Genomic DNA, 25,060 nt, shown 5'->3' with positions numbered 1-25,060 from the left:
TTAACCCAGACAATGAGTATGTTATAAGTGTTAACAATGAGTATGCTGTAAGTGTTGACAATTAGTATGTTATGAGTGTTGACCACACTTATGCTGTAAGTGTTGACAATTAGTATGCTATAACTGTTGACAATGAGTATGCTATAAGTGAGGTGAAATTGGGTTTAACGTCGTGCTTGAGAATATTTCGCTCATATGACGACGTGCATGTGTGTGTATGTGTATGTGCGGCTGCTTGTACTAGCCCAGACTGAAGCTGGTTTTATAGTGCTAGCCCACTGAGATACCATACCACAGTGAAGCATGAATACCCCACTCAGAGACATTATACTGACTCCGAGCCGACCAGTCCTTGGTGTACCCATTAATGCCGAGCGCCAGGCAGGGACCAACAAGTAGCATATTTTAACGTCTCTTGGTATGACGCAGTCAGGGATCGAACCCGTGACCTTCCGCTCTCCGGGCGGACGCTCTAACAACTACACCACGGAGGCGGTCGTATGTTATAAGTGTGGACAATGAGTATGCTATAAGTGTTGACAATGAGTATGCTATAAGTGTTGACAATGAGTATGCTATAAGTGTTGACAATGTGTATGCTATAAGTGTTGACAAAGAGTATGTTATAAGTGTTGACAATGAGTATGCTATAACTGTTGACAATGAGTATGCTATAAGTGTTGACAAAGAGTATGCTATAAGTGTTGACAATGAGTATGCTATAAGTGTTGACAATGAGTATGCTATAACTGTTGACAATGAGTATGCTATAAGTGTTGACAATGAGTATGCTATAAGTGTTGACAATGAGTATGTTATAAGTGTTGACAATGAGTATGCTATAAGTGTTGACAATGAGTATGCTATAAGTGTTGACAATGAGTATGCTATAATGTTGATGCTATAAGTGTTGACAATGAGTATGCTATAAGTGTTGACAATGAGTATGCTATAACTGTTGACAATGAGTATGCTATAAGTGTTGACAATGAGTATGCTATAACTGTTGACAATGAGTATGCTATAACTGTTGACAATGAGTATGCTATAACTGTTGACAATGTGTATGTTGACAATGAGCATGCTATAAGTGTTGACAAAGAGTATGTTATAACTGTTGACAATGAGTATGCTATAACTGTTGACAATGTGTATGCTATAAGTGTTGACAATGAGTATGCTATAACTGTTGACAATGAGTATGCTATAAGTGTTGACAATGAGTATGCTATAAGTGTTGACAATGAGTATGCTATAAGTATTGTTTCTATTGCAGTGTCCAACGTTCTGCTCCAGCAGGAGTTACTGGATCTCAGAAAGGCAGTACAGGTACAGCACCTTCATTCTATAACCATACATTCTGACAGGATGGTATATAAATATAGCAGGTTCCTTTTAACAATACATAAACAGTCAACTTGTACAAGGTCACTTGAATCAATGTCAAATGAGATTTATCTAACCTAACATTTAACAGATTTATGTCATCATGTTCACCCATTCACAGATATAGCCTGTCAAATATCTCACAAATATATGTAGATGTTTGATTTTGTTTGTTTGTTTGTTTGTTGCTCTACTCCTGACTCAGCAATATTCCAGCTATATGGCGGCAGTCTGTAAATAATCGAGTCTGGACCAGGCAATCCAGTGATAAACAGCATGAACATCGATCTATGCAATTGTGATATGATGACATGTGTCAACCAAGTCAGCGAGCCTGACCACCCGATCCCGTTAGTCGCCTCTTATGACATGGGTTGCTGAAGACCAATTCTAACCCGGATCTTCACGGGTCTAGATATATGAAGTTTGTCTGATGCTTCCATGGTAATTACAGGAAATCTCCAGCACCCTGGAGAAGATGAAGGGGCACCAACCACCTGCCGGCATCACCGACAGATTCAATGACGTCATTGGTGTATCCTTTACTGTTAGTAACCACTCAGTATTACATAAGGTTTCAGTCATACAAGCGTCAAGAAGATAAACTGCATCAAGCAGAAAATGGGATCAATTGTCCCAGTGCATTCATTTGGGAACAACTTATCTCATGCAGACATCTTTCTGTGTGATGAATTGTACTGCCACCTGTTAAAATAATCCAGTATTTGTATCAGCTGTGGCAGCTTTGAAATTACTTTTCATTATCTTCTGAGTTACGAAAATATGATTGAAATGAATGCTACAAAATGGATAAAATTTCTCATTGTGCTTACATTGAAATGGTAATAGTGACAAGCGAGATACACAGTAGGACTCCCTTCTGAACCTTAGATCAGCTACTATATGTTTAAACTAACCCTCTTACAGACCAGGGGCGGTGGGGTAGCCTAGTGGTTAAAGCGTTGGCTCGTCACGCCGAAGACCCGGGTTCGAATCCCCACATGGGTACAATGTGTGAAGCCCATTTCTGGTGTCCCCCGCCATGATGTTGCTGGAATATTGCTAAAAGCAGCGTAAAACCAAACTCAGTCAGTCAGTCTTACAGACCAGTAGACAGATGCGAGAATACATATACCAGACACTGGTTGTTTACAACCTCAGTTGAAGTATAGGTGGATTTTGTTACTTCTGTTTACATAGTATCATTTCTATTTACATTTAATATATGTTCTGATGTTAAAAAAATGATTATGTATGTTGCTTCTTGAAAGTACAGAGTAATGATGTATGCATACCTTCTAGATAATATCTAGAAGGTATGCATACATCATTACTCATATTATGTCACCAGCGTCATCATCAAAGGGAGATAATTGAGATCAAATTGTGTAATATTTATATGACACTACAAAATCTTTAATTTACTTTTGATTCAGTTAGTTTTATATTGTGAAAATGTCCCTTTAGGTAAAATTTCCTCATGTAGGTATAGTTAGTTTTGCAAGGTACACATGCTTCTGGAATAGTTTTATCAATATTTTTCCTGAGTTTCCCACAGAAATTCATTGGGCGTGCCACCAGTGAGGTGCAGTCGATGTCCCGTCTTCAGACTACCGCCATGGAGGCGTTCCACGACATGGTGCAGTACTTCGGGGAGGATCCCAACAAGATGGACACAAGCGACATGTTCGGAATATTCAACCAGTTCGTTATTAAGTTTGAGGTGTGTTGTGGGAATTATGTTCCTCCCCATACTGACAGCCCTCGTGTAAATTTCAGCTTAGAGTAGATACCAACTACATGTTATGGATGTTGATGGGTTTATGGAGGAGGTGTAGGTTGGTTGCGATAAAATGAATTTAGGGGATGACCGTCTGATGTTGTCAGATGTGAAAGCTGAGGTTAGATTTGTTTGAAAACAATCATCTGTCCCCAAGAATGTCAGATAAAAGATTAAAAATAAATTCCCATCAGATTATATGTCAACGAAGAAAATGTTTGAAGGACATGCATGTCATCAGAAACATTGTGTGCTGTAGGCCTCCCCACCTGACTCCATAGTCGGGGGGTTTGGGGGGAATATTGATCTTGTTTATCACTGAGGTTATCGCTGAGACATCGCCGGGTGTTATAGACTTTTTTCATTTATGTTTTTCTATCATTGTATATAGTCAGCGGAATTGTTCAAATTGTATTTACATTGTATAGACTTTGGGAATTATGATTCATGCCTGAGATGGTGCCAAGACAATTTCAGACACTGTTGTCTATTACATTGGTCTAAAGGTTTGTCATTTGATAAACCTCCATGTGAAATCTAGGTAGATTGTTGGCTGTTAGGCATGTTTTCTGCCATGTGTTTTATGTATATGTTAACATTAACAGATACCAATATTCTAGGAATATGCAACAAGAATATTTCAAACATTTTTGAGGGGCATGACAAAATACGATATATAACTCCAATCAAACACTCCCCCAATAATAAACAGCCAGTCCCTTAACAGATTTTGACGACATGTTTTAAAGCACCTCCACGTGTCTTCTCAGAAGTTAGGACGTACAATATTGAACAAACTTTATGGATAACAACTTCTATTTTGAGAGTGTGACGTTTTAATACAGATTCTTGCATCTTTGTCAAGCAGGAATGTAAAGGACGCAGGTGTATCTAAACATCGCAGTCATGAAATAAAGGAATTGTTATCCATAAAGTTTTCTCGATATTGTACCTCCACATGCGGTATATTAGTCCTTGATATGAAGAATCATGTGTTCTTTCATTTCTTCACAGTAGTACATACACATATGCCAATGGAGCCCAACTTCACTGCACTATTCTATCAGACAGTGTAATGATATCTGTTTTACAAATTGACTTCATGATGAAGTCACTTTTATGACATCTGTTGCAGCTAATCAATATAAGTCAACTATATCAGAACATGTAACTCGATGCTATCTGTAACTACAGTGTAGTGAATAGAACATTATACCTCACACTGACTACCAGGTTCATTACACATGGATGTTCATTACGAAAGGTTATAAAGGTGTTCTTTATATGTATATGTATATGTAGATAGAACTTTCATTTATTTCTGCATTATTACAGAAATTAAATTAATTTAAATTTCTAATCCTTTCCTTCATTACAAGCTGATTTTATCATACATGTATATATATTTTCATTTTCGTCACTAATGCTGGTGTATACAGTGGAATTTCATACATTCAAGTCCAAATATTATGAGAGTGGAAATTAATATTTTTTTCTCATATATCTTTTTTTAAAAATATTACTTTTTATCCCAGCCAAAAGAGATACCTGTTGGCAATATTAATGTCAAATATACCCCAAAAATCTTTGAACTGCATTTAGAAGTGATACAGATAAAGGAGGAAATTTTATGGATGTCAACGTCTGCAATATGAGGAACATGTCCTATTTTCAGAGTATAGTCTTACTCTTCCATCCTTCATTATCTGATGTAGGAGAAAGAATATACTCTAAAACATAGAGTTCCTTATTTGTCATAACTTGATATTCATAAAATTTCCCCTTCATTAGGAATAGCAGTTATTTAGTTCTTCACTCGCCAAAGTTCCCAAATGATGTCCTGATTGACCACCAATGGATCCACCCAAGAGGTCCTTATTAGCAGAAATCTTCTAATGAGACCATCATCCAGTTCCATCTGCACTACTTTCTGCTTGCATGTGTTACACCTTGAAATTCACTTTGCTATAATTGTTCATCTGTCAAAATTATGAATGCTTCACCTACTATAATTTGTTTGTTTTGATTTTTTCAGAAGGCACATCGAGACAATTTGCAGCGTCACTGACATTAGCCGCCACTCACTTTTGCCACAACCCTGCACATTTGATATGGCCTCACGTTTGAGTTGATCTGTTGAGCTTCAGCATGTGAACTGTACCAAACACGTCCATCTATGTTGGCAGTGCACAGGAAAGCCATCTATGTATGTCTTTGATTGTAGTTGGTGTACAGGAAAGCCATCTATGTATGTCTTTGATTGTAGTTGGTGTACAGGAAAGCCATCTATGTATGTCTTTGATTGTAGTTGGTGTACAGGAAAGCCATCTATGTATGGCTTTGATTGTAAGTGGTGTACAGGAAAGCCATCTATGTAAGTACACTGTACCCAGTGTTCAGGAATGCCCCAGCATGACAATTCCGCCAACACAGGAATATCGACACCACGGGTCATCTCCAAACTACAGCTTTATCTGGAGTATGTCATGTATGATAGCTTGATTTGGGGAAATAACAAGCTAGTACCAGATTTTCACAAGTCTCAGAAAAGGTACTAATAGCTTTTTTATCCTTGGAACTCTTGTACAGACCCCCTTTTTGACAAAGGAATCCTAGCACTATGATTATCGTAATATTTGTTACATACTGAACATGTTTAGTTATAGCAAAACTGCTTCTGAGAATTGCATAAACAGTGTTAGACATTTTATATAATGTGTCGAGGGACCCATGCAGTTTTCTGTTTTAATACTTGAATTAGAAGTGAGTGAGTGAATTTAGTTTTACGCTGCACTGAGCAATATTCCAGCTATATGGCAGCGGTCTGTAAATAATCGAGTCTGGACCAGACAATCCAGTGATCAACATCATGAGCATTGATCTACACAATTGGGATACGATGACATGTGTCAACCAAGCCAGCGATCCCGACCACCCGATCCTGTTAACCGCCTTTTATGACAAGCATGGGTTACTGAAGGTTCATTGTAACCTTCACAGGTCCTTGAATTACAAGACCCGAAATCATTTATATTCAGCATTGGTTATGTCAAGGACCCATTGACATTCATTTTAGATCATATTCATGTCACGTTAGTTACCTTACTACTAGTAAGGTGTAACAATAGCCTAGTGTCACAATAACTCCATTTGTACATACCATGTATCTCCAGAAACTGTAGGATTAGGCCACCAGTTGATTCCATTAATAAACATGCTTCACATTCCACACTCGAGCCTTTGATTGTAGCCACATATCTGAACCAGTTCATATCCCAGGACACCTTGAAAACTGATGGATGTTTTAAGCATCAGAATCAGCTGCAGTGTCATCCCTCTTGTTGGCCCTGCTGCTGCTGCTGCTGTACAAGCTCTCTTATGCAAGGAACATTGTCCTCATCAGCAAGTATATTGGCATTGTCACTTCATATCTCATGCTTGTATTGTTATCAGCTGTATTCAATGGATGGCCAGTACGAGCTACCAAGACTCTGCCTCACCTTGGGAGTCTTACTGTAGCCCATTTACTTAAAATGTCGAAATTCTGGTCTGATTAGTGAAATATTGAAATTCAGATTTTGTCCTTGTAAATGCTACGTAGTCCTGTAAATATGCATTTTGTATAGTATTACACCTAGATATCTCACAATAGATGAAACATTCAGTGTGCATGTATAGATACAATGAGAACAAAAGCAATATGCAGTCACTGCAGATTTCTAGTCACCATGCAGACAGCTTGGTGTTATTATCTAGCAATGAATATTATCAGTTAAAACCAGTCATATAGTACAAGGCTAGTGAGTGATACATGAATGTTTTAATACCTAAGACTGTTCAGAGAAACCTCATGAAGAATAATGAACAATTGCATGTATGTATGGTTGAATACTGATATTATTAGTTGTTATCTGTATGGTAACAATATCACTCTTGCGACCTTGGAAAGGGAGAAAGAAGCGACAAGATAATAATCCTAATGACATTCCTAATAACATTAATTGTAGTGGCAGTCTTACCACAAGGCTGTGGGTTGTAGCAGCATTAGGCAATATTGGTGCTTGGTCACAGAGAGTAAGTTCAATGTATACCCATGTAGAGAACTAAACTAGGGTAAACAAGTGACCACCCTTTCCATGTGGCAACCTTCAGGTCATATCATGTTTGTGCACATTTTAATACCGGTACTTGCAGGCAACATTCCACAGTATTTTTTATTAGTATATTGTGCTATGTATTGTTACTGTTGTTTTTTGTTAATTAGTTGTTTTGTTAATAATATTATATTTTTAAAGTACGCAGTTACATTTGAATAGAGATATTATGGAAGAAAATTGATTAATATCCGTCCAGTATTCATCTACCAAACTTCATATCAGCAGTGATACATTTACATTACAACCTGACAGAATTTATGGGGGGGGGATGACTTTTATGCAGAAGCATGTACAATGTGAATGACCCTCCCTAAAATTTAGGTACATAGTAAGTGACACCCCCCTTGCATATCATGTACAAAATCAATTACCCCTCCCCCTTCCCATAATTCTTTAACATAATGATTAAATATTTATATGTACAATATCGCTGCCCCCAAGTAAGTACATGAGTACAAAATTGCTGACACCCCCACCCCCAGAACAAAATGGGTGGAAACACACACACACACACACACCCTAAAATCATCATCACCCCCCCCTAGCAATAAATTATGAACGGTCCCTAAGAACATTATGAATCCCCACATTATAGTTCTACTATGTCCCTGACAACAATGTACATTTGTTCATTCTATCATGTCTAAATGATCATTACATAACTTCAAGCATCAGGACAAACTGGGTGGTTTCAAACCTGTTTTTATCCAGTACAACTAGCAACTAGTATGTATATGCAATTCTCAATTCAAGACTAGTTGCAAGTCGTATTATCTTATTTAACATATGTTATTTGTTTGGGAGAGGGGTGGGGCAAAGTATGATATTTATGATATGGTCGTTGTGTATAATATGCATATTAATTATTTTATTTTACACAAATTCCGTTATGGGATTATGTACATGTGCAAATCGTTTAGTTTGTTGATTTATGGCACACTCAGCAATATTCCAGCTGTATGGCAGTCATGTGAAATGAGCAGCTTTGTAAAATATTTATAGTCACTTTTAAGTGGTCATACATACATGCTTGATACCAGAGACATCATTTTATTTATTGCCCCCCAAAATCTTAATATGTTGCAGGATATTGGTGGCAATTCCTGTTTTTTCTAAACCATTTAGTTTGTCTGACTCTCTAATACTGTTTGTTTGTTTGTTTGTTTGTTGTTTAACGCCTCACTCAGCAATATTCCAGCTATAATGTGGCGGTCTGTCAATAATCAAGTCTGGACCAGACAATCCAGTGATTAACAGCATGAGTATCTGTCTACACAATCTGGATATGATGTCATGTCTACCAAGTCAGCGAGTCTGACCACCCAGTCCTGTTAGTCGCCTCTTACAAGGATGGGTTGCTGAAGATCAATTCTAACCCAGATCTCACAGGTACTCACCCATACTGAATTGTACAGTTTGTAGATTTCTTAACATCCAAATCCAAATGGTATATGTTCCTGATCCACTAAGGTACTTGAGGATCAAACATAAGATGTTTTTGTATATTCATTTGTAATTAGATTTTTAAATTTCATTTTTCATTGTTTATTTGCTTGTATTTCCTTAGCTGTCAATAAATATGTTTGAATTTGAAAAGAACTCTTGCATTTTGACACCACACAAGATTTATTTTATCTAATTCATCTTTGCAGATTGTTTGAAATAAAGCATTTATAATTAGCTCAATGAAACCAGCTGTGACTGGTTAATCACCATGATGTAAAATTTCATAATCCAGATATCTTGAGGTCATGTTGTTGTAAATGACCTCATCTGCTTGTCATACATAGTTGCTGAGTTTATTATCAGTCGCACGCCACACTCAGCAATATTCCAGCTATATGGCAGCGGTCTGTAAATAATGAAGTCTTGACCAGACAATCCAGTGATTAACATCATGAGCATCGATCTATGCAATTGGGATATGATGACGTGTCAACCATGTCAGCGAGCCTGACCACAATTCTAACAGGGATCTTCACAGGTGCTCTCAGTTTGTTTGTTGCTAGTGTGGTACTCAGCATTGTCAGCCAATGAGTTAATGATTGACCACCCATGCTACTGCTGTTTAATGACAAACTGTCCAGCAAATTATTAGGGTGCTGGTTTCATTTCAATCTGTGGCATGCATCGGTTTCATGGGTCCACATTCTATGGAATGTTTTTTTGTTTGTTTGTTGTTTCATATGGCACTCAACTATATGGCAGTGGCCTGTAGATAATCTGGACTAGTCACTCCAGTGATTGACAGCATGAGCACCAATCAGTGCAAATGGGATACGATGACATGTGTCAACCAAGTCAGCCAGCCTGACCACCGATCCCGTTAGTTGCCTCTTACTACAAGCATTGGTTGCTGAAGACTAGTTCTAACCAGACCTTCACAAGTCCAGCATATGCAATTAGATTTCTAAATGGTATGACATATGTAAAGTCCAATATGTCAAGATATCTGTGTTTAAATGAATTCAACACAAACTGTTCTCAGATCAAATGTTGCCAATGTTCACTGTGGAAAGGATAGGGAGATACAGCACTCAGAGTCGGTTTATAACATAAGAAGACATTAATATAAGAGGCCAGCTAAATTAATGTAAAATGTTGATGAAGAAAAGTGGTAATATTTACCATTATGTATAATAGCCACTGGATTTGTGTGTATGCAACATGCGCTCTGTGACTATAACATTTGTGGAAATAATAAATACAAAATTGAGAGCATTACCTCTCAAACAAAACGTTTTGTTTGAAGTTTTACATATTACATTGTCAAGAGAAAAATTAGAAAGGCTTTTATGTTTTTTACTGGATAAAATAACCATTTGTAGAAAATTCAACCAAGAAAATGCAAATGAACGGCAAAAGCACAAACTGCTGTTTTAATTTTAAGTTAAATGAATCTTAATAAACTACCGGTATTGTTTTTTAAGTGAACCAACATTTCATAAATCTTAATCTTGGATTCACAGAAATCCCTTTTTTTATCATAACAACACACAACAAAAGCCTTTATGAATGGTCTCTTTGGGGGCTAAAATTTAGACTACTCAGAGTGAGTTTTTGTGCAAAATATGTAAGATAATGAAACAATATTAAAGTGTCACATATTACACTATTTACATACTTTATATGTTCACTCTGTTTAAATCTCCAGCCTATACGACTCAAATATGAAACGTAATATAGAATCAACGGTGTATCGGGAAAGTTACTACCGTCGTTTCTTCAATATAGTCACTGAAGCATACATAAACTGGGCTGAAAGGAAAAACATCCTCCCAATTAATATTATAGTGAAATGTGTTACATAAAGGCCAGAATTAAAGAAGACTTGAAAAATTTGTTGATATTCTTCATAAAAAGATTCCTCATATGATCTACAAGTCATGACATAAACCAAAATATGGAAGTTTTAACAAATCAACAATTTTATGACCCAATGTCCAAACTTATCGTCGCCGAAGACGCGTGTCGCTTCAGGCGGCAGGAGAAATATCAAACGAAATTCAGTGTCCATGTCTTTGTAACTCATCCATAAGATCGTTACTTCTTTTCATAACGGGATCTACATGCACCTAGGGAGCTTTGACTGGCATTTCCTGGCTTTTGGTCATACAATCTAAACAATCTGCAATATTATCTTCCGACATACGGATAGACAAATGTACAGTTCCCACTGTTAAAATAATGTATAGCATTCGGTGACGTGTACGACGGTCACTCATTGTTAAAACAAATGCATAACGAACAAATCCCCTACTCAGCTGGCGACAGGTGACTTCCGAATGCCGGAAGCGGTAATATATGGCATCCTCTGACGTCATTAATGACATCACAATGTATTGGCCGCCATTATGACGTTACCTGTAAACGGATCACATAAACAGAGGAGAAACACGTTCATGTGAAACAAAAATACACACACATCAATGAACAGGATATGTAATGTTGTCGAAGGTAAGTTGATACAGAAGTGAACACATTTGCCTCACCTTCGTTGTTTAAAAAGTGCGATATTCCAATCTTGATCGAAAAAAGCCATTATAACAAGATGGAAACGTAACCGACATTCGAGTGACACACCCCTTTGAATGTTCCGTGACTCATTCGATGCTACTCAATGTATAATACACTATTTACGTCATAAAACTGTGAAAACCTCCTAGCTTCTACCATATTAGTATCACATACCTGGATTCAAGATGGATACATGCAGATCAGAACCAGATCATTTGAATGTTGAAAGATATGAGACTGCAAAACAAAACTGAAAACCCACGTGGGCCACTGGCACTGCCGCAGCTAATATACCAGATACGTATTCTAGATCGAGTTTTTGCTTTAGGATGATATCATGTGAACTCAAAACTGGTGATCTAATTATAATCATAATTGTGAATACATGTCATGTACCATATGTATGCTGTCACATATGACTGAAATATTACCCAAGGCCAGACTTTCATTCTAAGACCTATTTGTAAAATCAAACCAGTCAGCGTAAATTTTGTAAAAGGTTGCTGTACCTTCTGAGCCACCGAAACATTATACATTGTATAATCTAAGAACGTAAAACGTCTTGGACTTTCATTATAATCGTATCAAAGATTGTCCTGCTTTTGACCGTTCTTTGTCCGCCATTTTTGCATGACAAGGCTAGATCCCACGTACATCATTTTTTATGACAACTAGGCCTCGTGGTTCATTAATGTAAAGGGTAATTTCTTATCGAAGGTCTGTGACTAAAAGACGACAGTGATAGTTACCTTATTGATTTGTTGTGTTACTACATGACAAACGTCCGGTTTCATATTGATCAACATTCGTAGTTTAATACTAAAGGGAAGTCACTCTCTTTCCACTGTTCTAGTACGTAGTCCGCGCACAGTTATCTCCCATGCAATATCAAATAACAAAGAAGTATTTATCGATTTCTTAGGGACCGACGGGTGGGGCGAGATGAGGATCCACTTACCTATTTCGAACTTGAACACGTTTAGCTGCCACAATCCGATACATGTTTAGACCATGAGCGCTTACAAATTAAGGGAGATTGTTTTTGGTTAGGTTCTAAACATTCTTTACACATTGCATGTCACGATCATATAGCTGTTATTACAATTAAACAAGTATTAAACATTTCTTGTATATTTGTTGTTTTCATCGATAGAAACTAAAACTTTCAGCCAGCATGTGGAATGGCAACTTTCTACTAGTCCTTATGAGACCCTCACCTATTTGACAGTCTGACAATGACTATAAAACATACAGTGCTAATTTCTATTATTATATTGTTTTGAGATATTTACTGTGAAAATCATGATACTAAGTATCCTAACGAGAAGTAAAAGCCACTTTAGACCTCCAACACAACGCCCTTTTGTATACATATCATCAACAGACAAGTATCATAAATCCTTGTCCCAAGAGGTACAAAAGATCACAAAAATTGCAAAGCATAACTATAGATATTTTCCTGCCACCTCTCTCCATATGAGATGTTTCCTAGTGTGTGTGTTATCAGTTCTACTCCTGCAGGTGAAGGCGGTGCACCTGCTAGGAACACTTCTGGCTATCATTAGTCTGTCACAGGTGTGTCACACCATCATCACACAGGCAGGTAAGTCCACCAGTCTCCCCTCCCAGTCCCCGACCATTCTCGGGAGAAGCGTTCTAGTAATATTTCTACTTTTAAAATGCTATATGTATTTCACATGTGATTTCTGTTAACAGTCTCTGTGTTCAACTGACTACAATAACCATCTCTGTTCATGCTAAGTTCTTGGTCATGTTCTTCATAAAACCTGCAGTTTCAAAGTCATCACGAATTAGATTGTCCACATGAAAGCGTATCAGTTATTATTGTTATTATTACATGACATATCAAGCCGAATTCAAATTCGGATCGATCTGATTTAAAATCTACGCTCGTTCCACAGCGCGACTTTACACGTTCTTAAGTCATGGGGGAGTTTAGGGGAGTTCAGAATGCATATTGATATGGACGCTTCCAGACATTAGCCCAGGTCCTATCTAAATAGACATGAGCTCTTGAAACTCATGAAGATTAGTAGAATTGTGTATTTGTTGACTTGTGAAGGTTTAATTAAATCACCTATCATTAACGAAAGCGTCTTTTTATTGGGCAGATGCGAAGGCTTTGAAACATCACATGTTAGACACGCTCGCCTTCATTCACCCATCTAACAAAACCAACTTTGTAAAGTTCTGTCTGCACCGGCACTTCTGCTCTCACAAGTCGTTCGCTCCAAGACCAGGATATTTCCACTGGCGAGATGGTACTTCAAAAGCAGAACAGGTTGGTCATCTTCATTTACGACCCAACATGATCAATGATAAAATTTATGCGATAATATGCTATAGATATTATGACAGTTTCGTGAAATGTAGCTAACTTGTGGTGTAGTAGTTGTTCAGATGTATCAGGTAATATTCTGACGTTTATCACGTTTTTCTTTTTCAGGAAGGCTTTTGGCAAACATACACATGCGTACTTAAATCGGATATAAAGCTATGTCCAAGTAAGTATCGCTTTCCCGTCCACTGGAAAAAACCAAACGGTGTCAAATTTGAATCTGTTAATTGTCACACTAAATCGTTTAAACGAAGCCAATCGACCATCAGGAAATTGAAGTCCGCTCCTCTTCTTGGCCTATATATCTTTCGGTTTGTGGAAGCATAAACACCAAACATATTACTTGGGTAGCTAGTTAAATGCAGACCACGGAAGATTCGAGTGTTCTTCAGCAACCCAGTTTGTCTTGAGAAGCGACTAACGGGATCGGGTTGTCAGGCTCGCTGACTTTGTTGTATCCCAGTTGCGAAGGTTGATGTTCATGATACGAGTATCAGCTGGAATATTTCTGAGTGGGTGTTAGAATAATAGATGCGACGGGATCACCTACTATTAATTTCGGGATAACTCAAATGAGATAAAAGAGACAACTTTAATTGTTTACAGTTGACGGCCAATGGAGTCTGTGGGTGGAGTGGTCAGCTTGTTCAGCCGCCTGTCAGGGGGTGGGGAACAGGACGAGGACCAGACAGTGCAATAACCCCCTCCCAGCTAATCATGGCCTCGGGTGTTTTGGCAGATCTGTCGATATAGAAGTCTGTAGCGGTAAATGCAACAACTGTAAGTACAAACCATGTTTCTGTTAGTTCGGATGCAGTTGAAATGTTCTACCCGAATCAGGGGACACTTGAGCGAAATTCATGCATGTTCATCTTTGTGGAAGTGGATCCAGGGCCCCGTTCCACAAAGTTAGCGTAGCGCTAAGGTGATCGTAACTTCCATACTTTAGCATACATTTACGACTGTCGTAACGACTACGATCGCTTTCTGAAACGAGGCCCCTTGGTAGTAGACAGTTTTAACTGGAATAAGTAGCCTAAGTCCGTTCTTAAACTATAGTGTTACGACAGGTTGTAACGTTACGAACACTTTGTGGATAGGGTCCCAGTTTTGCAGATTGATTTCTTAAAACAGTCACACTCCTGTCATTTGTAAAACCACATTGACAGCTTAGCGAACTTGCTATTTTTGGTTTTCCATAAGTTTAGCATGACTAATATATGTTGTGTGATGTTCAGCTGCTTTGGCGAACGGGCTGAAGGAGGCTGAGGAACACCTGGAGGAAGTCCACAAGGCCATGCCACAACTCCGTATAGAGTGTCTGATCGGTCACTGCACCTACAACACCCTCAAGAAGTTCCTCAAACCCTTCATGCGAGTATGTCCACAAACATCCTTCCTGAGTTACCTGTAATTAATAGCTTTAATAAGCCACATACAATAATTTAAATCAGACTTATTACTGGTCTTCGATCTGTCTTCAGTCTTAATTCAAAACTTGTTATATGCATGTACTGACAATGAGGAGGTTAGCATATCAGTATTAAAAGATGATACGAGTCGTTCATACGATTAACCGCGATTTCGCGAACAAGTGAAGATCCTGTTGTCCAAAGGAAAAGGCGTACATCGTGTAAACCCTTCATGGGAAATTATTGAAAGAATAGCTGATGACATTCAAAGGTCATGCTTCTCGTGAGACGGGGGCGGTTGAGTAGCCCAAAGGTTAAAGCGACGCCCCCATTCGGTGCGGGTCCGATGTCGGCCATTTGTGCCCAGGTGGTTTCAAAGCGAGTCGCCCGCTATCGGGTGATAGTATTTAATAATAATAATAATAATAATAAAGACTGAAAAGTTTCACGTTGTAGATATGTTTCAGTGCATGATTTGCGAGTTTACTTTAGATACATCGATACAAGGCAAGGCGAGGGTTCTGTACGGAATGTCTTGCCTTGTGCATTTCGGACATTCGTGAGCTTAATCATTCTCTTCCCACATACTTGTCATATCTTCCTACGAACCTCTGTTCTAATACGGCCATCTTTCCCGGTTCTGGTAAATTCCTTAGCGGCGAAAAGTCGCAACACGAATTGTCTCCCTTCTTTCTATCCAATCAGAAGACGTGTTACATCGACTTAGATCCAACTTGACTAATACAAGCAAATGTGGGGCCACAGATTTCCCTCGGGGACTCGTGTTGATGTGACACACAAGACATTTAATGGCTGGCGTGTCCGTTGTCAACGAGGGCAATGGAGATCCGCCAATGAGCCGCCGTTACATTACTGAGTTCTGTCTAGAAGAAACATTTGCGCATCGCGCAGGGGTTCTAGTTTTCCCGAAGCATACGGATATTGCCGAGGCCTTGCGAATGATTACTTTTGAAACAACGTCGCTGATTGCACAACCAAATCTGATTGCAACCAATCACGAATCCTGAACACTCGCACCATGAGGGCCGTACTAGAACAGAGGTTCGTAGGAAGATGTGACGAGTAACCTCCGTGGGAAGAGAATGGAGGTTAATGTATTCGGAAATTTTCAAGCAAGGGCTTGTGATGCCCAGCTCATGATTGTTGCAAAAACTGACCTCATCAATTGTTAATGACGTGACAAACGAGATCCCAACGTTCCAAAATCTCACAGCAAGTCATTGGAGGTGGATGATCCACGTCGCACATACTAAATTCTCTAATATTTCCTTGATAAAAATATTTCTTGTTACAGGACAAATATTGGTCTCACCTGATCTGCTATAAATATAAGAGGGCGTGTCCAGGTAAGCTGATTATTTTAATATAAGATACGTGTATTAACTCAAATGACTCATACACTTGAGCAATCGTCGTTGGAAAACTATTTCATAACATTTTAAAACTTAAAAAACTTCTATCTACTGGTGTTGGTGTGTTTGAAATCTAAAGACACTGTTGTGTTAGTCTCTATATATCTATTCTGTGTGTCACAGTGGACGGAGGCTGGTCAGCGTGGGGGGCGTGGTCAGAGTGTACAGTGGCATGTGGCAACGGCTACCTGTACAGACAGCGGGCTTGTACCTCCCCAAGTCCCGTTAATGGAGGTCAAACCTGTCCTGGGCAGGCCTACCAGAAGAAATCGTGTGTCGCGAAGAAATGTAGTCATATAACAGGTTGGTGAAGACATAGCTCATTGGAGTTGGTTGGTTGGTGTTTCGTTTTAGCACCGCATTCAGCAATATTCCAGCTATATTGCTGCGGTCTGTAAATAATCGAGTCTGGACCAGACAATCCAGTGATCAACAGCATGAACATCGATCTATGCATGCAATTGGGATACGACCAATTGTGTCAACCAAGTCAGCGAGCCTGACCACCCGACCACGTTAGTCGCCTCGTACGACAAGCATGGGTTGCTGAAGATCAGTTCTAACCCGGATCTTCACGGGTAGCCTGTTTGGGCTTCATGAGATTATGTACCTCACTCATCTATCGTTTTAGCACCGCATTCAGCAATATTCCAGCTATATGGCTGCGGTCTGTAAATAATCGAGTCTGGACAAGACAATTCAGTGATCAACAGCATGAACATCGATCTATGCATGCAATTGGGATACGACGACATGTGTCAACCAAGTCATCGAGCCTGACCACCCGACCCCGTTAGTCGCCTCGTACGACAAGCATGGGTTTCTGAAGACCAATTCTAACCCAGATCTTCACGGGTAGCTTGTTTGGGCTTCATGAGATTATGTACCTCACTCATATTAACATAAGTAGAAAATATTTTTGGAAAACTCGTGACAGACGGCGTTAACGTGTGTTTTTTTATCCCCAAAGTATGGCTCTGCCAACCAAGATGCATAAGCGATGCACATCTTGAAATTTGTCAATCGGATCCAGGCTCCTCTAAGAGAGATAACTTTACAGCGAATACAAGTAGTGGCTAAGATTACTAGGCCACACGTGCCTATTTCATGCAACTGGTATATGTCGTTTGAAAGATCATTTATTTATGGCATATTTAGACAACAAAGATTGTGGATATATCCACAACAATACAATGGATTATTGACCGTTGGCAGGGCGTGAGAAGGCTGTGTTTTCCGAGTGGTCCAAGTTCAGCCCGTGCTCCGTATCCTGTGGGACATACGGTAGTCAAGTAACTCGAAGGTCGTGTCTTCTCAAGGGAAAGTGTCTTGTCCGGGGAGAAACAGTGGCAAACCTCATCATCAGCAAGCCGTGTTTTCAGGGGGCCTGTCCTAGTAAGTACCATGAGCAGTGCTCAGTCTCATCAAACCAGGGTCTCGATCAACAGAGCGTTCTTAACGTTACGACCTGTCGTAACTCTATAGTATATCATGGGCTACCGATACGAACGCTTTGTGGATCGGGACACTGACCTCTTAATTCGCTACCTCATCAGCTATGTCATTATCAGTAAAGCTGCGCGCAATCTCGTGAAATGTATTTGTAGCCTAGTGGTTAAAGCGTTCGCTCGTCACGCCGAAGACCCAAGACCCGTGTTCCATTCCCCACATGGGTAAATGTGTGAAGCCCTTTTCTGGTGTTTCCCGCCTTGATATTGCTGGAATATTGCTAATACTAGCGGCGAAAAACATGCTCACTCACTGTGAACTAAGCGTGGCTTGAATTATTTTCTTCGGGAACCGCAGAAATACGCTCGTTCTTGCCGAAATCTAATATCAAATTGGATTGGGAAAGCTGAAGGGAAAGTAATTTGAAAATAAGTAGCCTAAAGCTTCAGGTGATTACTACGCATGGATTTCGATATCAGTGGGATGATTATACTTACGTTTCTTTTTTAGGAAAAGGCGGCTGGTCAGATTGGTCAGAATGGACTGACTGTTCCGCCGTATGCGGGGAAGGCAGGAAGACACGACTACGCATGTGCGCTGACCCCTATCCTTCCGGTGGGGAAGGTTGTCTGGGCCCAGAGGTTGAAACGAGTGACTGCAATCGTTCACAGCCTGCTAGCCAAAGTAAGTAAAAAGGGAGCAATTGGTTTCTGTTAACAATACTGAACATTTCAGCAATGTGATTTAAATGTGTGTGTTGTCCATCCATCCATCCATCCATCCATCCATAGAGAGTGAGTTACATTTAGCACTGTTAGTGACCAGTCTTTCTCAACGTCATGTATGCTTAAAGAATCAACAATCCCCAAAGTGACACAATTCCTATTTTACGTTTGCTTGCAACCAATTAACACGTGCAAAATGTGGACAACCAATCAAGGATCCTTATCGGTGCAAAACCCACGTTCAGCTGACCCTACTGCAACTAAGGGAGGCAAATCTGCACAGCGTATTTCAGCGCGCTATACGACTTTATGAAAATAAAGGGCATGTAGAAAAGTAACAAATCATACATTGATGTAATTTCATAAGGGGTAAAACTCCGATGCATCGTGTTTTCATGCTATGAATTAATACAAGCTATATTTGTTATAGATAGATAGTACACACGGAATCGTATAATACTTCACACTGTCTCTGATTTGGTTGATCCGGGTCCCGATCCACAAAGCCTTCGTAACGTTACGACCTGTCGTTACTCTATAGTTTACCATTAGCTTACGAATATCGTAGCGCTACGAACATGTTGTGGATGAGACCCCAAATTCCAAATCCACAAAACATTCGTAGAGCTACGACATTCGCAAGCCTATGACTAAACTATACAGTTACGATAGTTCGTAACATTACGAACGCTTTGTGGATCGGGACCCCGTTGTACCGTGTGGTAGGGTGAGGCAGTATGTCCCATTCACGGGAACAACGGCATCCTTGTTTCTCTGTCCATACAGACAAGACCACGCCAGTAACTAAAGCCGCCTGCAGCAGCAACAGTTCCCAAGAGAAGGGGGGCAATTGTGAGTTCTTCTGCATATGTTTGTTGTTGTTGTTTTAATACCGCTATCAAATTTAGGGTTACTGACCTTTAATGGTCTTACTACGATGTATGCTTGTTGTAATAAGCGATTAAATTATCAGTTGTTAAGATTAGTTTACATTGTTGATGCTTGTCATTGTGTCTTTAATTAATTTAATCTGTAAACTGGTGCTCATGATGTCATCCTACCGCAAAGTCCCCATGGGCCTCAGTATGTTCATATAGTCTTTATTCATGTAAATGTAGGCCATCGGCCCATGGTACAACGTTATACATTGGCAGCCTTCAAGCTGTAGCGACGACGACTGTGAGCATAGAAGATGAACATGGCAAGATTTCTTAAAACCAGAGGAGTAGCATTACTCATCAGTCGATTAAATTTACACAAGGTTGGATGGGTGAAAACATCGACAGGGATAAAACGTTTACGTAAATCCTCATAGACAGTACAAATCAGTAAAAAGTGGTACTCATTTTCTACATAGTTACAGGAACACATTTCACACAATCTTGAGTTTTTTGGTTTCTTTATATATCTACCAGTTTCTATGTTCAGTTGGTGTGAACTACACCTGAACCTCGCTAAGGCAATACGAAATTTCTTGATAGTTATGCAATGGAGATATGGCTCAACACCAAAAATAAATTTAAATTGAGAATATAGATAAGTTATTGAGCCACTAGACAACGAGGAATGCCATTCCTGTAAATATGTGTTTTGGGCTCTAGATATGAATTATGGTGGTGATATACCTTCAGTGGTTGACGATCTGCATGTTTGTTATATGTTGTGTTGTCTATAGTTTTAGATTTACATGCTCGTATTACATCTGCATTTGCGATTTTCGAGTTGTTTTTAATGTAGTTCGTTAACAGGTTTTAGTTTCTCGGTTAATGTGTCAACAAAACTTGGTTTAGTCACTATATGGCTGAAATACTGCCGATGTGACTAGAAATCTTAACTCACTGATGTCTACCATTGGATTGGCTATCCAAAACCGTGGGTATTTTGCTGGAATATTGATGCGTACGGCGTTAAACTTCAAACAAATTTTAAGATAACACAATGCCATATGAACACATTGTCGTAACTGGTTCAAGGATCTCAATGCGCGTCGTGAACTCGTAATATTTAGAGACTTGTGCCCACCTTACACCTGTCTCAAATTGACCAATACACCAAATAAACTAAATGTTCTGAGAGGAATGTGCGCATACCCTCTGCCATTCCCATTCAGGTGACGCCAGCCTGGGGTGACCCGTACTACGAGCCGTATGACAGGTCCAGAGAGACTCTGTACAAGAAGTGGGGAGAATGGTCCCCCTGCTCCAGATCCTGTGGTGGGGGGTACAGGAAGAGGGAGAGGGGGTGTTTAACTCCCTCCAATGCTACATGTTGTGGGGAGATCAAGCAGATACAGTTCTGCAACATTATCCAATGCCCAGGTACGTTAGGATTCGGTTTTTAAAGTCCATATTGTTCAACACATATTATGAATACATATGTTGAACTTATTCGAAAATACTCAACAACATTTTTGTCAAAAGTGTACCAACATATACACTTCGACTTATCCGAAGAAACGCAACCTATAAAGTATGAATTAATAAGAAATATGCAGGGACCAAGCTATATTTCCAAACAACCGCAACTTCGACACATAGAAGTGTTCGACTCGCTCCTTAGACAATAACCAAGAGAGTATGATATGAATTAAGGTTACAAACCACAAAGTGTCTAGATTTTGACTCTCGAGAAAGAAACTGAAATAGAACCCGAAATGTTTATTTTCACTGTATCTTAAAATCCCATCTAGTACATTCTGAAAGATATTTTGCCCCCATGTTTTTCGAACATCTAGAGAACATAACACCAATTGGGGTGTAACAAAACAGCATTCTTGCAGTGCTTCATGTCTGTACGTATAAGTTTGTTTATATATTTAAATCTTTCTGAAAAATATCATCATTGATTACATACTGTAAGACAGTTCATTGTTAATTTTGCTGCGATTGCGGTAAACTTTCATCCGTTTTATACCAGTACCCCCGGCCCGTGCTTGACGAATCTAATCTGAAAAGTTTGGCTAATGGATTTACACCATACTGATACATTCCGATTGGCTGCAAAAACATTTTAAACTACATGTATTCACTTTCGCCCTATTGCGTATTCATTGATTGAATTAACATTGACTAAGGAATCTGGGTCCCGATCCGCAAAGCGTTCGTAACGTTACGACCTGTCGTAACTCTATTGTTTATCATAGGCTTACGAATGTCGGAGCGCTGCGAATGCTTTGGGGATCGAGACCCAGGATCATAAACGACAACCGGAAGAGTTAGTTGAAAGCCAGCCATCTTGTTTTCCAAAACCAGTGACCGCGCACATTGACAGGGTGGATTTGTAGCGCCCCCTAGCGATATATAAAATAGGTGATTAAAGTGATATGGTAACCGAAGATAATGCTGAAAGATACATGGTATAAAAGTAATTGTTTCTACAGTGAACGGTCGTTGGAGTGATTGGATGCAGTGGTCCACCTGTGACGTTACGTGTGGCAGTGGATCCCGCCGTCGTTATCGCCGCTGCGACAGCCCATTGCCTACCAATGGCGGTGCTTGTATAGGAGAAGATAGCTCTTCAAAAGCCTGCAAGAATGCTCCTTGTAAAGGTCAGTCCCACAAATAATAAACACCAGCCTAATGAAGACGCTTATGAACATCAGTTGCTGGTTGGTCGGTTTGTTGTTTAACGCCGCACTCAGCAATATTCAAGCTATATGGCGGCTGTCTGTAAATAATGGTGTCTGGACCAGACAATCCAGTGAACAACAGCATGAACATCGATCTACGTAATTGGGATACGATGGCATGCGTCAACCAAGTCAGCGAGCCTGACCACCCGATGCCGTTAATCGCCTCTTACGACAAGCATTGATTGCTGAAGACCAATTCTAATCCGGATCTTCAGGGGTCACCTTCAGGTGTGTTTTATACGGAAGAATGCATTTATTTCACGTTTTATGGGGATACTGACAGGGAGACCGTGTACAAAGAATGGTCATGTAGATTTCTACCTGACAGATCCAGACAACCACTGGTCACGCTGGAGTCCGTGGTCAACTTGTGACAAAACCTGTGGTCAAGGACATATCAAACGTGTTAGAGAATGGAAAGGTGATGGACAGAAGAAGAGCCAGACAATGAAAGCGCTGTGCAACATCCACCCATGTCCAGGTAGGTTAAGGGGTGTGTGTTAAGCGTCCTTCACACGGCAAACTAAAGTTTGACAACATATGTTGTTGAAATTTTAAAAGTTGTCAAACCCGCATTTTCACACGTCAAACACATGTTGTCAAACTTTCGTGTCATTTGAGCGCCATGTCCCTATCGATGCGGTCACGTGACAATTTCGTTGACTGCAATTGGTTGTTTCTGAACAGCACGAGTTTGACAACACTTCACACGTCAAACTCGAGTTTGACAACACCGAAAGTTTGATGGAAAAGTAGGTGAGAATAGAGACCGATCCTATTTCTCGACAACTCTTTGACAACTGAAATTGGTGTTGGTGGCGAGTTGTTGGAATGTTCACACTCTCAAACTCGAGTTGTCACGTGTTGTCAAACTTTAGTTTGCCGTGTGAACGCCGCTTTAGCATGCTTATATCAAACTCAATGTCTAGTTAGTCTGCTTATATCAAACTTGTTGTCTAGTTAGTCTGCTTATATCAAACTCGTCTAGTTAGTCTGCGTATATCAAACTCGTTGTCTAGTTAGTCTGCTTATATCAAACTCGTTGTCTAGTAGTCTGCTTATATCAAACTCGTTGTCTAGTTAGTCTGCTTATATCAAACTCGTTGTCTAGTAGTCTGCTTCTATCAAACTCGTTGTCTAGTTAGTCTGCTTACTGGAGTATATCAAACTTGTTGTCTAGTTAGTCTGCTTATATCAAACTCGTTGTCTAGTTAGTCTGCGTATATCAAACTCGTTGTCTAGTTAGTCTGCTTATATCAAACTCGTTGTCTAGTAGTCTGCTTCTATCAAACTCGTTGTCTTGTTAGCCAGCTTGTATCAAATTTGTTTTCTTGTTTGTCCGCTTGTATCAAACTCGTTGTCTAGTAGTCTGCTTCTATCAAACTCGTTGTCTTGTTAGCCAGCTTGTATCAAATTTGTTGTCTAGTTAGTCTGCTTCTATCAAATGTTTTGTCTTGTTAGTCTAGTATATATTTTTAAATATAAATTGTTATCTTGTCACTCTTGATTTGAACTTTTTAGTCTGCTCTCTCACGCTTGTTGGACACTATGTGTAAAATTGGTTGTGTTGTTAGTCTGTTTGAAAACAACAACTGTTGTCTTCTTACTCTGCTGGAATTGAACTTGTGAGTCTGTTTTCTTCGCACTTGTTGTGTGAGTATTTAGGCTGTTAATCTGTTTAGGTGATTCATGTCTTGTCCGCCTTTTTGTATAATATTGATATCGTATTACTCTTCTTGAATTGAACTTGTTAGTCTGTTTGTGTCATGCCAGTTTTATGAAAATTCTTGAAATATAATTGTCAGTCTGGTTGTGTCAATCATGTCTGTAAAGGTGGAACTTGTTAGTCTGCTTGTGTCAATCATGTCTGTAAAGGTGGAACTTGTTAGTCTGCTTGTGATCATACTTTTGGTCTTCATATAAAATTGTTAACTTTCTCAATAATCTGTTTATATCCAACTCATTTTCTTAGTCTGTTTGTATCAAAAGTGGTGTCTTGTTAGTCTGTACATGTCTTGACTTATTCGCCTTGCTAGTCTGGTTGTATCAAAACAGTCTTTACAGTGAGTATCAAACATGTATGGTTAGTCTGTGTATTTAAAACTGTAATTGTTGTTGTTGTATAAACATTGTATGATAAGTAAAGTCTGCTTGTATAATTTTGATATTCGATGAATAAATGTCAGTACATGCCGTTACACTATGACGTAATCTATCCATATGAAGTTGCCGGCAAATGGGGAGCATGGGGTCAATGGGCGGCTTGCAGCAAGAAATGTGGCCTTGGACACTACTTCCGCGACCGCACGTGCACGGACCCTGCCCCATTCAACAACGGTCCGATATGTCGCGGTCCAGGAACCGAGTCGGCATACTGCTACAGCCAACCCTGCCAAGGTAGGCGAGTTTTTTCGTAATTCATAGACAATATCACCCTTTTGTCCTTTCATATCAAATGTATCACTGAGGTTCTTTAGGCATATACAAGTTGGTATTAAGTATAAGACCATTCTCTTCCCACAGAGGTTACTTCTCATATCTTCCTACGAAGAAGATATGACAAGTAACCTCTGTGGGAAGAGAATGGTATAAGACAAAATATATCATTTTCCTGACGAGGGGGCAAGGAAAAGCTGAGAAACGTTGTGAATATAATAAAGAAGTTGACATCCATAATATTTTGTCTTATAAATACATCACTGAAAGTGAAG

At 39.4% G+C, this 25,060-nt stretch overlaps 3 protein-coding genes across 3 annotated transcripts in view; all 3 read left to right on the top strand.

Annotated features, from left to right (window-relative positions):
* LOC124284177 (delphilin-like) overlaps positions 1-5,978 on the top strand; it is a 40,611-nt gene extending 34,633 nt beyond the window's left edge. Inside the window, exons 20-23 of the mRNA XM_046720238.1 lie at positions 1,277-1,329; positions 1,841-1,921; positions 2,945-3,109; positions 5,202-5,978. Of these exons, the coding sequence (XP_046576194.1) occupies positions 1,277-1,329; positions 1,841-1,921; positions 2,945-3,109; positions 5,202-5,234 (332 nt within the window). The 3' untranslated portion in view covers positions 5,235-5,978. The remainder of the gene's footprint in view (positions 1-1,276; positions 1,330-1,840; positions 1,922-2,944; positions 3,110-5,201) is intronic.
* A 5,202-nt stretch (positions 5,979-11,180) lies between these two features.
* On the top strand, positions 11,181-20,937 carry LOC124284178 (SCO-spondin-like). Its single transcript, XM_046720239.1, has 12 exons — positions 11,181-11,280; positions 12,862-12,943; positions 13,473-13,642; positions 13,808-13,865; positions 14,306-14,479; positions 14,938-15,077; positions 16,427-16,478; positions 16,668-16,847; positions 17,760-17,939; positions 18,504-18,677; positions 19,505-19,570; positions 20,829-20,937. Exons 1-12 carry the CDS (start codon positions 11,269-11,271, stop codon positions 20,846-20,848), a joined length of 1,308 nt encoding a protein of 435 aa, XP_046576195.1. The 5' UTR covers positions 11,181-11,268; the 3' UTR covers positions 20,849-20,937.
* Positions 20,849-25,060, top strand: part of LOC124284175 — a 14,792-nt gene continuing 10,580 nt past the window's right edge. Inside the window, exons 1-4 of the mRNA XM_046720236.1 lie at positions 20,849-21,036; positions 22,098-22,265; positions 22,678-22,830; positions 24,576-24,746. Of these exons, the coding sequence (XP_046576192.1) occupies positions 22,121-22,265; positions 22,678-22,830; positions 24,576-24,746 (469 nt within the window). The 5' untranslated portion in view covers positions 20,849-21,036; positions 22,098-22,120. The remainder of the gene's footprint in view (positions 21,037-22,097; positions 22,266-22,677; positions 22,831-24,575; positions 24,747-25,060) is intronic.

The sequence above is a fragment of the Haliotis rubra genome, unplaced genomic scaffold (genome assembly GCF_003918875.1).
Source record: "Haliotis rubra isolate DU_JTF1 unplaced genomic scaffold, ASM391887v1 Scf33, whole genome shotgun sequence".
NCBI lineage: Eukaryota > Metazoa > Mollusca > Gastropoda > Lepetellida > Haliotidae > Haliotis > Haliotis rubra.
This window is presented reverse-complemented; position numbering and strand designations above follow the sequence as displayed.

Coding starts and splice junctions, on each gene's coding strand:
- LOC124284178 (XM_046720239.1), top strand. Junction 13,643..13,807: donor GTACTTCAAAAGCAGAACAG/GTTGGTCATCTT, acceptor TTTCTTTTTCAG/GAAGGCTTTTGGCAAACATA. Junction 15,078..16,426: donor TCCTCAAACCCTTCATGCGA/GTATGTCCACAA, acceptor TTCTTGTTACAG/GACAAATATTGGTCTCACCT.